Source organism: Clavelina lepadiformis, chromosome 2 (assembly GCF_947623445.1).
Source record: "Clavelina lepadiformis chromosome 2, kaClaLepa1.1, whole genome shotgun sequence".
In the NCBI taxonomy this organism is placed as follows: Eukaryota; Metazoa; Chordata; class Ascidiacea; order Aplousobranchia; family Clavelinidae; genus Clavelina; species Clavelina lepadiformis.
Genome location: NC_135241.1, coordinates 14,964,609 through 14,979,489, shown reverse-complemented (window position 1 = coordinate 14,979,489; position 14,881 = coordinate 14,964,609). Strand labels below are relative to the sequence as shown.

The following is a 14,881-nucleotide window of genomic DNA, read 5'->3' as shown; positions in this document are numbered from 1 at the left end:
TTTGTGAACGTTCAACCTTGGAACAAACTTTTGATAATTAATCTACCCCACGCAGGCTAACCGGTGCAAGTAGGGCCGGATTAGACTGGTGTGGGGCCAGTAGCACAAAAAATGTTCGGATCCCTAATACGACCAAAATAATGTGTATATACTATTGAACGTAGTGCTAAATGCCACTGTTTGTAATCACATAAACTGGTAAGCTTTATTGGCAAATAATACTACAGATGTCGTCTCGAATTTATACAAGTTGAAACTTGCAAGCAGAGACCTAATTTGCTAGAAAACTTTGGGGGGTGGCAAACTTTGTGAGATATGCAATGGCAGTCAAGGTTTTAACAAGTATTTTTTTCTAAAGTTCATTTTAATTAAACCTGAATGCCAGGTTTTAGCACTTGTCGTTCTTTTTTATTTTGCAAATGCCTAATAAAGTCGCAAAAAGTCAGTTCATAGATGTTTTGAACTAGGCCTATAGTAAACCTAACCAATAGGCCTAAGTTCCAATAATAGTTCCAAACCTAGTTCCAATAATGATACGTAATCACAGTAAAATGAATAGCTAGTTAAAGTATATGAAATGAAACAAAATTCTTTAAATTAAAGCGTCTTAAATTGTTTACTACATTTTCGTACTACAGTGTTTAACGCTTTATAAACCATCTTGGGACCGAAGTTCTTTTACACTCAATGACCGCGTCTATTTATCTTATTTTTTTCTCCTGCTTTTAGGTTCCCTCTTGTTCAAAGGTTAGGGGGACAGTCCCTGACACTTAGGGGTGTTAGGGGTGACATGTCCCACCCGACCCCTGAAAATACGTCCTTGCTTGAAAGTATGGTATACTCCAGATAGAGTCAGGACTTTGTCATTCGAGACTTCGTTGTCGTGCATTTTTGAAAATTGGGCATGTCGCAGTACCGTCTTCATCTATCCGACTACAGCTAACGTGCAGCGTTCTGGCTAAGTTAACAAAACAACGTGCTATGGGCTCAGCCTTCTTTTTGCCCAAACACCTATAGACAAAACAATAGACAATAGACACAATAGACAATAGATAATAATACAATAGACAATAGATAATAATACAATAGACAATACAATACACAATAGACACAAATATACAAACACCTATAGACAAAAACATGTCATATAAACCAAGGGTACAAAGACAATCTTGAATGCAGGTATGCCAGACTGCTTCACATTTCTTTTTTCTCTTTATTTTCGTCATTCAGAAATTACAAACAGTCGAATCGCATTGCCTGATCTCAAATTGCAATTATATTCATAGTGCACATTCTTCAAACCAGACTTTTCCAATATTTTGCTGTTTTACAAACGCTATAGCATAAGTAGCATATTTTAAAGCCAATTGGGACCTCTATATAGATAGAAATTTCAAAAATGCCTTTCGGCTACTTATAATTTCCGTAAACAAGCTTTTATTGCTATGCTTCAAAAATGTAGGAACTATACAGAAGCAAATAACTTTTGTCATAGGCTATTTCTGCGGAACCAACCTATATGGGCCCCATCCAGCTCACCAAAGTGCTTTGCTTTGAATTGGTTACAACTTTTACACATCTTTGCTATAGCCTACTGTGGTTCTAAAGGGAAAAATTAAAACAAGAAATATTTTAAACATATAGCATTCAAATCTTCAATTGCTTCATGTTTATTGCATTGAACCGTTCCAAACCTATACAAAAAGTGTACCGACGGTACCGGTTTCGAAAAAATAGTTCGATACTTTGTCGGTACTCAGTATCGGTACTTTTTGTATAAAAGATGCTGTTAAAAATGCAATTTTTCCCCAATTCGGGTCCAGCTACATAGGTTACTCCAGGGGTCGGGAACCTTTTTGGCGAAAGAGCCATGAAAGCCACATATTGTTAATTTTATTTCCGTTAGAGCCATATAATATTTTTCAACACTTAATGCAACTAACGTGTGCATTTTTAAGCAAAACCAACAATTTTAGACAACGGTAAATGTCTGAATTTACTCTTTAATAACATGCTACTTACTGTTAATGCGATTTCTGGTGCTGCATGGTACAGAAATTACAAAACTACAAATAACAGAAAAGTTTTATTCGTAACAATTGTGCTAAGAAATGCCAGCTTAGATTTATCTGCGAGCCAGATGCCGTCATCAAAAGAGCCATATCTGGCTCGCGAGCCATAGGTTCCCGACCCCTGGGTTACTCTATATAGGTCAAGACATTTGTAACCTCACCTCTTTCAGCTTTGATAAACATTTGTAAATTTAAAAAGAACAGCGAACGGTAAAAGCTGGCATTGAAAACATACTTCTTAATACCTTGATATAATCACTTAAAAAGTACCGAGACCGACTACAATTTCTTGAAAAAAGTAGTTCGGTAAAGGCAGGGGTGTCAAACTCAATCGCACCAGGGGCCAAAACTGAAAAACTTATTTAACGCCGCGGGCCGTAAGGATAAAACTTGAATGAACGTTTTGTGACACGACACTCACGACTACATGAATTGGAACAAGCGGCGAAGCAACACCAAATTTTTGATTCTTTTGACGATTTTTGACTGAGCTATTTTTAATTATTCTTCTCTTACATCATTATGTTTCATTCATCTTCTTGCAAAAGCATTAAAGAATTAATAAAGAAAAAAGCAGCCCAGATTACAAGCGTTAGAATAAATCGATTTATTCTATTGTATGATGGGGCAACTGTTGTGCTGCTGTATTGTGCGATTTGTTATAATCTTGTTTTTGCTTGAAAAAAGTAAGTTATAGCCTACTGTACAATGATCTCGCGGACCGGAAATGGTTCAATGTATAAAATAGCATTGCGGGCCGAGTTTTATCGTAAAGCGGGCCGGATGTGGCCCGCGGGCCGGGAGTTTGACACGTATGGGTAAAGGGATCGATAGGTACTTTTTTCCAAAAGTAATTCGGTACTATGGTACCGCGGTATTTCCCACCTCTGACCAAGGGAAACATTTGCTAAATAAATCAGAATGCATTCTAAACCTTTTTTACCCAATATTGTGGTGTTGCGTGAATTGGAACGCGAACGCATTTACCTGTTAACCATTACATCAAATATGTAATCAATTTTTTTTTGTTACCTTTAGATGCCTGTGTCGTTATTTGTAAAGCAGTTTAATCATGCCTAACCAAGGCAACCAAACCTTTGTGAAAGGTTCAGCCATATTGCACATGCATTAAACAATACATGACATAGGATAACTACTATCGCGGCATAGGGCAACCTGCTTTCTGCAGCTCTGACTGAAAAAGGTTCAAACCTCTGCTATATAGTAGGGTTCCATAAAGATTGCAGCTGTACATGTTTTCGCAAATAACTTGCCGCTACGTTTATCGCGTTGTTGCACATTCGCAATTTCGCCACCTTATCATAGGGTGTTGACGTGGTACATATTCAGTTAACTACAAAAATGTTGGTAGGCAATTTATTATGACTTGAAAAAAACTTAATACTTAGAAGAGTCGTAACCGAGTCATTAAACTCAAGTCGCAAGTCAAGTCAAGTGGAATCATTTAAAAGTAATGACTCGACTCAAGTCGAGTCTTTTGGTAAAAACTAGTCAAGTCAAGCGAAGTCAAGCGAAGTCGATCGATATTCGAAACCAAGCCATACTGAACAAGATGGGTTTAGGATTTTCACAAAAATCACGTCGTTTTGCTGCACCGTACGCATTCGTGGACAACTAATTTTTTATAGGTCAAACTTTAATGTTTTAAAGTGTAAGATATTAGTTGTACCTTAATGCTGAAACGTGTACGTACACTATATATAATCAAAATGAACCGACTCGAGTCAAGTAGAGTCACTTAAAATATTTCGAGCCATTACGACTCTGCTACGTGCAGTTGACGTTAACAAAGTTTGATTTGTAGATATTCAGAACTTTTATAACGATTAATACTTACTTCTCATACTTCTTGCTCCTCAGCTTAACTACTTTATTTGAGTGTTTTTTAAGGTTCCTTGTATGTGGGAAACTTCAGTCATGACTTTGCATTGCGAAATGTCGGCGATACGCCCTCCATCAGCAGACCAATTTTAATCAATTTTTTATGAATTAAAAACTAAAGGGCGTTGAATAACCGGAAGGAACTGTTGCTTTCGCAACTTTCGCTTTATAAGGTTTGCTGCATATGTGAACTACAAGCCTACTGTATAATAATAAAGAAACATATAAGTTTATATTCTGCTAAAGAAAACGTTTTATACAAGTTATAATTTGAAACGTTTCCTATTCGAATTTTGGCTATCCTGTACTGTACTTCCACTTTCCTGTCCTATTTTGCACCGGTTTTGATCTTAATAGTTTGAAATGTGGGCGCCCCTTTATAGCCTATAGGCCAGGGGTGGGCAACCTTTTTGAACCCGAGGACCGCTTTGGTTGTAAAATGTTTACTGACGAGCCAAGTCATAAGAAATTATGACGTCATAAATACTTTATATTGTTTAATTGTTCCATATCTGCATTCCTCAATCTAAAAATATCATTAAATTGTGGATAATCAACATCTTGTCATCAATGCTGGCCTAAATAAAGAAAAGAAAAAGAGAGAAACGTTCATAAACGGTACTCTTGGTAGCCTTTACAATTGTTTTGGAATTTTACGATTCGACTAGAAGAGCCACAAAAAACATGCCGGCGAGCCGCAGTTTGCCCACCACTGCTATAGGCTATATACCTACCACTATATAACATATAGGTCAATAGCTCATAAACACCCTCTCTGAATCATGGAATTCAACCTTACTAAGTTCAGAAATACTTCTGTAATTAAATCGCATTTTTAAAATCTGCATTTATAACAGATTGAATATTTGTCCCTATCCAAATAGGGTTAACCCTACAATGTTTTTTTACAGTTTCATGGGTAGAATGTAATATTTTGTCAAAAAAGGCAGAAGTAATATACTTTTGTATATAGTCCTACACTGTAAAAAGTGTATCTTTATACACGGCCGCCATGCTTTCGCCTTAGCAAAGGTATATAGAACTTTTGAATCATGAGAAACTGGGGAAAAACAAAGATGACCCATCATTACCTGCATTGTCATACGATGGTGAGTTTGCGGAAGGTGTTTGCTTACAGGTGCGGAAGGTGTTTGCTAAACCCGTGCTTGGGTTATAAAAGCCTCTAGATCGCAATCCTAAATCACTATAAACGTTTGCAAATGAGTGGCATTAATACTTATTTTGGGCTTATATTGGCATTTTATGCTGAGAACTAAACGTTACCAATAAAAAACAAGCAAATATCTGTAAAGTGCTACTACTGTATGTGCTAATGCTTTTTGTAGTGTTTCGTCTATTATGGAGTTTACGCTGTCACGTTTTATTTACGTTCGAGCTAGGAGAGGTTTAAGTATCTTTTTCGCAGAGCAGAATATATAAGTTATTCAGATACTATATATATGTAGTGGCCCAGGTTTTTTTTTAAGGTTTGGTTTGGGTGACCGCTAAGTAGTTTTAAGAGACCGCAAGTGTTTCATTTAAATACCAAAAAATAGCCATATTTGCTTAAACGAATTATTTCCCAAATTTTGGGAAACCGCTGGAGAAATTTGGGGGACCGTTTCGGTCCCCCAAAACACCTTAAAAAAACACTGTGTAGTGCCATATTTATGAAGCAACTTGTTGAGTTTGCTGAAGTGCACCAACTACTTATAAGTTAATTAAACGGTATATCACTCCTTTTTCCATACGTTATTATTAGCCTGGGATAGTTTGAATCGAATTATCATGCAGATCTATACTATAAAATATACTAATATGACAAATTTTATATTATGATATTAATGATTTTACTTTTAATGTTTAAACTCCTTTTAGCCACTAATATATCTTAGCGCAAAACACTATTTTTGTTCGACAATGTCGGCAAATTTCGAACAGCCGGAAGCAAACCGAAAGGAAAAACGTCGAAACGATTCGGATGTTACCTCTTCATCTCTGCTGGAAGAGGATCTCGGTCGATGTGGATGGGGAAAGTTTACACCAGATGCCTTACAATGCTGCAACAGTCCAAAAGGATTTTTGGTGGTGTATTGCTTTTTGGTCATAGTACAAGGTAATATATCCAAATCACTAATCTAATTCACTTTGACGTAGACTTTTCCTGTTATTCGGTGCCTTTACATGTTTATACCATTTTTGCAACATTTCCTGTCTCATTCATTGCTGTTAGTAAATGCACCATTTCGTCTAAATATTCTTAACGTTTGCCAAATTAGGGAAAAAGTTATGATGACGAGATTAAAAGGTGTATAATGTAAAGAAAACATATATAAGCACTATAGTAATAAACAGTATTACTAAACCTATAAAGCACAGACCCATTAATCAGTTTGCTTTATAGCTGTTATATGACCTTAGTAAATGTTTAACTGTTCTGCAAAAACTTTAACGTCAAATGTGGTATTTACAAAAGTGATTTATTGCAGTTAGCATGTATACGCATCATGCATTGCCTTCGCCTAATGTTGACATTTCGATAATGGCAAACTCAGGTACATAAATGTATATACTCACACTGAGTTTGTGTCTGCTATGCACACAGATTTAATGAATGCAAAACGAGCACAGAATTTTTGTTGGACAGAGAAAATGCAAATAGAATTCCTTTGATTTTAAAGATTCAAATTTTCTTCATTTCCAAATTCCATCTTATCATCTCACTTCTTATTTCTGATTACGAAAATGAATGAGATTATAGTTTACGTCTAAACCGTAACCACTTAACTAAAGACGTTTGAAAAGTTGTGAAAATGGAAAACCAATTGCTTCATGTTGCTTCTTTTTTATAAATCAATAAAAAATCTTGTAGATATAATGGGCCAAATCACTTGGCCACTGATTCAGGACAAAAACGTTCTTTGTTGCGCTTTTAAAACAAACAAAGATTTATACTCATTCTTTCCTGTATAATATTGTTTCATTTTTTGTATCACTTCTGTATTTTAAGGAATGTTGGTGAATGGATTTGTCAACGTCAGTATCAGCACTCTGGAAAAACGATTTGGTCTGAATAGCTCAGAAACCGGTGTTGTTTCAACAGGATACGACATTGCGTTTTGCGTTTTAACTATGTTTGTAACATACTTCGGAGCAAGATCACATCGACCACGCATGGTCGCTATTGGCAGTTTCATTATGGGTTTGGGAGCCATGGTGTTTTGGCTTCCTCATTTTACAACGGGAAACTATGAATATGCCGATGGATTTTCGGGTACTTTGAAGAATGTCCACGTTATTTTTATCACCGCCTTAACCAAAAAACCTATTTCAATATCTTTGGCAAAACTATTTTATTTTTGGAAACCAGATACCTGTTCGCCGGAGAGCGATCTAAAATGTTCAACAACTGGCAACAACTTACATGACTATCTTTATGTGTTTATCCTTGGACAGCTATTGCACGGTGTTGGAGCCACACCGTTGTACACTCTTGGCCTTTCATTTATCGAAGACAGCGTTGCTAAGGAATCGGCACCGGTTTACATCGGTAGGTACAATTAAAAGCTCGACTGTAAACCTTTGCAGTCAAAACTGTCAGATTCCTTAAGGCTGCGCATTGACTTTTTACGGATTGATAAAGGTATTGGAAACGCTGCATCAATATTTGGACCTGTCATCGGCTATGGACTAGGCGGCGTTGTTCTCGGAATTTACGTTGACATTGACTCTGTCGACATGTCAACGTAAGATGCATTAGTGCAGCTTCTTATGAGTTGTCTACTGTAGATTAGATTATATAGTCAAATGAAATAATAAGTTAGATAATGTGTATATATATATTCCGACTGTCTCAATACCGTTTGGGTTTTGGCTCTATAATGTTACTAAGTAGTGTTTTTGTAATGGTACAAACAAAAGTCTTTCATATGCCTACAAACCTGTAATGTTGGCACATTCACAATTCTGGTGCACATTCTGCATGGGGTATTATTACACCCGGTAGAGTGACAGACATTATGAACAGGCACTAGCTTTCAATTAAGTATAGAATTAAGTAAGTATAAACTGCAATGTTAGATCTATATTGTCAATTGTTAGGTTAGAGTATGTCATTAACGCATACAACTTGCATATTTTTACAATATCTTCAGAATTAATCTTACTTCTTCCGATCCGAGGTGGATAGGTGCTTGGTGGATAGGAATTATGATCTCTATGGCATGTGCATGGATGTTAACTTTACCACTCTTTGCTTTTCCCAAGGAATTTCCAAGTAATCCCAAAGTTATAATGTGCACAAGAAACATGCAATAAACATAACTTCATTTGATCTCCAAAGTTTCCTCTTTGATTTTAAAAATGCTAACACACAAATAATAGGCATCATCTTTAACCATCAGGTACTGCACGATATCGAGCGATGCGCCAGTCAGAGGTGCACAATGATGGCGCCGACAAAATTGCATCTCAAGAAAATTTTGCGAATTCTTTCAAAGACTTTCCTGCCGCCTTATTGATGCTTTTTAAAAATCCAACGTATTTATTTACCTGTTTAGCTGGTTGCACAGAAGCTATGCTGATAAGCGGTTTTACGACATTTTTACCCAAAATAATTGAAAACGAATTTCAACAAACTGCAGGCACCGCAGCTATAGTTGCAGGTAATTTCGGAAAACTTTTATTCTGATGTTTGTATTGGTCTGATTTATAATACAATAAAAAAATATTCGAATTTTTACTAATCATTTGTTGATGACTTAGTAGTAGGTGTATTTGATGATGCAAGGATATTAATAAGAAGTTTCTTTGTTTTTTTTTATCAGGAGTGATCAGTATTCCTGGTGGGGTTGTTGGTCATGTTGCTGCCGGTATCATCATTAAGCGGTTTAATTTAAAGACAGCAAGCATCTTAAAATTTTGCGTTTGTTGCTGCGTATGTGTTGTAGTGGGTGCACCTGTTGTTTTGCTTTATTGCAGAAACATGCCGGTGGCAGGCATTACCTATCCGTACAGGTATTTACTTGGCTTTTTGTATTTAAACTCATTTAGGTATTTTTGCAAATGAAGATATATTTATCAAACTTTAGAATATGTTTTTAGCAATCACGTTGAGGCTGGCGGATTACTCACTTCAGGCTGTAACAACAACTGTTCTTGTCAAGAAGAATTCTTCATACCAGTTTGTGGAGCAGACAATATCAACTACTTTACTGCATGTCACGCAGGCTGCTTAAATTCTTCTTATGTTGAAAACGGCACAACAGTAGGTGGAAGAATGAATATAAACTAGTCATTCTTACATGCTTAAGGCTCTTAATAAATTTGCTGTTATTGGCTTGCTAATTTACTGAGTAATATAAAAATGTATGCAACAATTTTGAAAAGATGTACCACAGGCGCTAAGAATATGTACACCAGCACAAGGCCTATGTTGTGAAACAGACTATGGTATACCGATTAATTTGTGATGCTTCGCAGCTGATGACGGTTTTATTGATTTGCATGTGGCGGCTGTCCACGTCTCACATTTGGATGGCAACTAATCGAAATTTTTCTGAATGTTATAAAGTGGGCTGCTTTGTGCCCGAGGTATTCGTTACTCGCTAAAATTTATCATATGGCCTCTCCATTTTTTAGTATTACACGGACTGTGCATGTATCGCAACCAACCTCACCGATCCATGGGAGGCCCGCGAAGGATCTTGCGATTCTAACTGCAATACGTTACCGGCTTTTCTCGGAGTATTTTTTGTCGTTGTTATGTTCACTTTCATGTCTAGCACTCCAGCCTTGGTAGTTACGTTTAGGTATGATACTAACAATTTGGCAAAATAAATACAATTCTTAGAAACTTGGAATTTGTTCGCTGAATCTTTATACAAAAATTAATTTTCAATGCTGTGCAGAGTTGTTCCTGCCAGCATGCGATCGTTTGCCTTGGGTGTCCAGTGGTTGTTTATTCGAGCTTTGGGGAGCATCCCCGGACCAATTATGTTTGGCAGCATAATTGATTTGACTTGCATTCTATGGCAAGAAAAGCAATGCGAAGGCACACGAGGAAACTGCTGGATATATGACAGCACGAATATGGCAACCAACGTCATAATAATTTGTAAGTTACAGGCATTCATGTGAAAGTCTGACAAACGAAAGGCTTTCTTATATTCTTGGCAAAAAAGTTTGGCTGTACTGCTTTTGATTAGATTACACTGATGTTAGTTACTGCTATTTTTAGTAGGCCTATTCTAAATTTCTACTAAATTTGACTTAACAAAAGCTGTTAACATTTTTGTAGCGATAGTCTGCAAGATTGCTTCGATAATCCTTTTCAGCCTTTCGTGCTGGTTTTATAAACCACCTATTCAGCCTGACCAGAAGCAAACACAAGAGAAAAGTAGCGGTACTGCCAATGGTGCATACGAAATTGAAAGTCCGGTAATGAAAACCCTAACAAATGGAAAATCAAACGAAGCTGATTCAGGCCTTAATGTAAAATATGACATAAGTTTGAGCACCCCATCTGAAGACCTTGTCACCGAGCTTTAGCCCCATTTATAATGCGGGCTTAATGCGTTGTGTAAATCGATTTTCTTTGTTCGTATTTATGTCGTCAGTGATTTGGAACTTGCATGCAGCAGATGTCATACAAAGCTTGTTTTGTAAAATGAGTTTTGCCTATATGCATAAGTGTTATTTTGCGAAGAAATAATTAAGTTGACTGGCTTTGTGTTTTTTTATTTTTACCAAGAATAGAAGTGTTGGCTAATACCCTGATAAATGAAGACATGTTACATAAATTTCTATATTGGTAATCTCATTTCTCTTTGAACAAATTTCCAAGATTTACTTTTCATAGTTTTGCTGATATATTCCAGTCATGTTTCTGTGGTTTAGTTTAGTCATCAAAATTTACCAGTGCACTCTCTGTCAAAAAATTCATTACGCTAACTGACATCTCAAATACAAACACAAATTGATAATGATAGTTAACCGACATCAGCTTTTTGCCTATAAAGTTTTATTTTTAGGTTATTCCTTATTCTTGGTTTCTATTTGCAATGTGGTCATTACTTCTTGCTGTTGAAGATAACAAATAGCTGTTTTTTCATCAAATGGTTCGTCGGAGTTCCATTACAGTATTTAATCGTGTTTCAATTATATCTTATGAACATCAATCAACAGCATTGAAAGTGGTTGAACTGAACTTGCTTTAACACGTTATGTCGTTAATTATACCGTAGTCAGTGCAGAATGCAATCTATAATAGCAATGTGGTTTAGTTGTATTTCAATGTAGTTTCTATAGCCTACTACCCAGGCCAGTCTCATCATCACTTCCAAGTAACGTTGACCTTGCGTTTCACAAAAATTTGACAGTGAAAGAAACCAGGGTTTTCAAAGTTTGGGTTTGCGGTATATAAATATATGTGGACTAAAAAAGGTATTTTCAGGATTTGTAGTTAAGTTTTACTATTTTTTATGCCTTGCGGGTTCTAAACACTGCCAATGGCATTAAATGTTTCCGAACATCTATATAAGACGTAGAGGAATTTGAAACGTGAAAAGAAATATAAGTGTCAACGAATGAATGAAAAGAATGAATGAAATGAAATGAACGAATGAATGAAAAGAATGAAAATGTCAACCATATCTTAAATGTGATTTCCAAAATACAGTGTCGGTTGTTGCTTGGCAAGTAATGGCCGTAGTAAAGCTCATGGACATTTGCTTGCTGCGTATAATAAGTTTATTTTGGAAATTATAAGATCTACGTTTCATGAGCAGTTCAGGCCATAAAGTTTATACGTTACAAGCAATTAAAAAAGAGCACATATTAAAATAATCTGCTGTTTTTATTATCAAACCATATTTCACGGAAGTACTACATCCAAAAGTTTATTGAACATATGTACATTACCACAGAATCAATTCCTTAAAAACAAAAAGATTTTTTATTTTTCCGCTTTCGCATAAAATCTATTTGCCATCGCGTTGTTTTAAATATGTAGGATGGTAGTTGATCAACTGAGTGACACATTTGTAAGTACTGTTCAAACTACAGTAAAGAGTTAGGGTTAGGGTTAGGGTTAGGGTTAGGGTTAGGGTTAGGGTGAGGGTTAGGGTTAGGGTTAATTATGTCACTCGAATGAATAATTTATGTCATAATTATGTCACTCAAATATTGTCACTCAAATGATATACAACCATCTAGGATATGTAAAGGGCCTTGGTGACCTGGTGTTTTATAATCAGGGTTGCCATACCGTCCTTCTTTACCCTCTATCTATACCATTTTGTACCAAAGAGATACTGTACACAAATTGAGAATATGCAAATAGTATATCTCGTTTTTTCATTTTTGGAACATTGATTGCCTTCTCCTGTTGTGCACTCTTTAAGGTAGTATTCTTCTTTTGTTTCCCGTTCGTCCTTATTTTTGAGTCCGAACCGATGGCGACCCTGTTTATAATGTTATTTCACAGCACTCAACATGAGGTATACCACAAGTCTGAGAACATTAGGCTACTTGTGAAAAACGAAGATCCGTCTAACATTTCTTGTGTCACACTTTTTAAGTTTAATATAAAAAAATGGCAAATATATATTAATATTGAAATTAAGAAAAGAAGGCGTATTTAAAAAACTTCTGTGTCATGAGCTTAAACTTTAAACTTTTTGCTATGTCATCGGAATTTAATCTAAAACTTTGAGCCATAAATTTGGCCTAAAACACTTGTAAGGTTGGGGCAAAGTAATTGTGGTCAGTGTTTGGTAGACAGATTTCAGGTTATTGCTGATGTGAAACTCACAAGAAATGTCTTGGTATAGAGAAGTTTTGTAACATGATGATCCAATTCTACAACAAGGTACGTTGCGCGTGGTTTCAGTGAAAGAGCATGTCCTATTTGTAAGCCATTAAGCAAATGGTCGTAAAACTGAAAAGCTAACAGTAACAGCTGGCCTAGTGTTGTTTACTGCATATTGACATAAGCTTTTATTCCGTTTGCGTAAGATTGATCACAACAAATCTATGGAATTGACGGGCAATAAAAATTCATCCTTCATAAAAAGGAAATTATAACTGTGCAAGACTGCCGTTTAGAGCTGCAACCACGAATTTGTAGGCTGTCGTGTAAAAGATTTAGTTAAATAATACTCACAAAAATACCAAATATCTTCCTTGGTCTTACTGTATTACAGTAAAAATAGCACAAGAAATATTTTATAGTGAGATAAAATAAAAGCAAAACTGACTGTTATGACTATGCGATCAGTATTTAATATTAGTATTTAATCAAATTGTTTCGTAAATTTATCCATAGCACATTAATTTGAATTAATTAGTTACAATCAAACGATCTCAAATTGTGCAGCTAATAACTTGCTGGGGCAACTTAGGCTATGTATTACACCGTGACGCGACAGTTAATCGAAAGACAATTAATCGAACGACAGTTTATCGAACCGACAGTTGATCGAACCGACAGTTGATCGAATCGACTGTTAAAAGAACGACAATTTATTAAAAGAACCACAATTTATTAAAAGAACCACAATTTATCGAAACAACTGACGATATGCACTGTTAAAAGAACGATAATTTATTAAAAGAACCACAATTTATTAAAAGAACCACAATTTATCGAAACAACTGACGATATGCACTGTTAAAAGAACGACAATTTATTAAAAGAACCACAATTTATCGAAACAACTGACGATATGCACTGTTAAAAGAACGACAATTTATTAAAAGAACCACAATTTATCAAAACAACTGACGATATGCACTGTTAAAAGAAGGACAACTGACGAAGTGCACATTTCAATCGCATTCATTTATTTACAAGTTGTGTGCAATTGCTCGAAGATAACTGTTTATGTCAATACTCGTTGAGTCATAATTTTCGACTATGCTATTCAGCCGTTGGTTGACAGCGTCGTAGCGCTTCTTCCGAGGTGGGCCAGCAATTCCAGCATTCAATTGCTCAATGAAGATTTCGTTGGAACCTTGTTCCTGCTTAATTTTTTTTACGAGTCTGCAAAGCATCGGATGGGATATTGAGACACGCTTGCTGAACGCATTGTGCCATCCTTCAATACTATTATTCGTTCGTGGAAGGTCATCTTGAACCCGGTGGAAGACATTCCAACACCGGATAGGAAATAGAGGTTGACGACGATTCCTGCGACGCAATCGTCCAATCCAAGTACTTTCGAAATAGTCAGTGTATTCAGACAAGTGCTGCTCATCGTCGTCACTGAACGTGGCCAGGAAGTCCTCGAACCGTTGTACAACGTCTTCAGGCGGAACGAATGCCAGTGCCTGGAAGCATTTTATGCGAAGGGCGTGCTCGGCATCGGCGTGCTCGGTATGACTGCATGACTATGGTGAATTCATACATCACAATTCATGAATGCACACGATTACAAAGATCGCACATCACAATGGCTTATTGTCTCAATGTTTGAGAAACACGCAATTAAGATCCGAGGCTTAAAATGACACCGAGGCTTAAAATGTTACACCTATATAATTCATCAGTGTGATATCATAGTTCTTACTTGAAGCTATTGTCAAAGTTTGTCGTTCGATAAATAGTCGTTCGATCAACTGTCGTAGTACCGTATTACACGGACTGTGCATGCATCGCAATCAAACTCACCGATTCATGGGTGGCCCGCGAAGGATCTTGCTTGATTTATTCGTACAACAGCTTCCAGTTTATGGTGTGCATTTTTGAAACGCTGTATACAAAGATTTTTTTGTAAGACCTAATATAACGATTTTGAAACGTCGTATACCTCAATATTATGTTTTCTTTTGGGTAATAGCTAATAAGTGATAAGTACAGTATAGCTGCAAACAAGGAAACGAGATGAACAAAAAGAGATGGATAC

The 14,881-nt window shown here is 36.2% G+C and overlaps 1 protein-coding gene across 1 annotated transcript; it reads left to right on the top strand.

Moving 5' to 3' along the window:
• The first annotated feature begins 5,860 nt into the window (after positions 1-5,860).
• Positions 5,861-11,250, top strand: LOC143446112 (solute carrier organic anion transporter family member 4C1-like). Its single transcript, XM_076945604.1, has 11 exons — positions 5,861-6,093; positions 6,988-7,251; positions 7,348-7,527; positions 7,621-7,723; positions 8,132-8,253; positions 8,381-8,641; positions 8,804-8,993; positions 9,081-9,243; positions 9,618-9,787; positions 9,887-10,092; positions 10,276-11,250. The coding sequence occupies exons 1-11, from the start codon at positions 5,898-5,900 to the stop codon at positions 10,524-10,526; spliced, it is 2,106 nt and encodes a 701-aa protein (XP_076801719.1). The 5' UTR covers positions 5,861-5,897; the 3' UTR covers positions 10,527-11,250.
• The last annotated feature ends 3,631 nt before the right edge of the window (positions 11,251-14,881 follow it).

Bases quoted from the DNA above. Each gene is read 5' to 3' on its own strand.
- LOC143446112 (XM_076945604.1), top strand. From the start codon at position 5,898: ATGTCGGCAAATTTCGAACAGCCGGAAGCAAACCGAAAGGAAAAACGT. The intron at 8,254-8,380 runs GTAATCCCAAAG...TTTAACCATCAG, and splicing joins TTTTCCCAAGGAATTTCCAA to GTACTGCACGATATCGAGCG. The intron at 8,994-9,080 runs GTATTTACTTGG...ATATGTTTTTAG, and splicing joins GGCATTACCTATCCGTACAG to CAATCACGTTGAGGCTGGCG.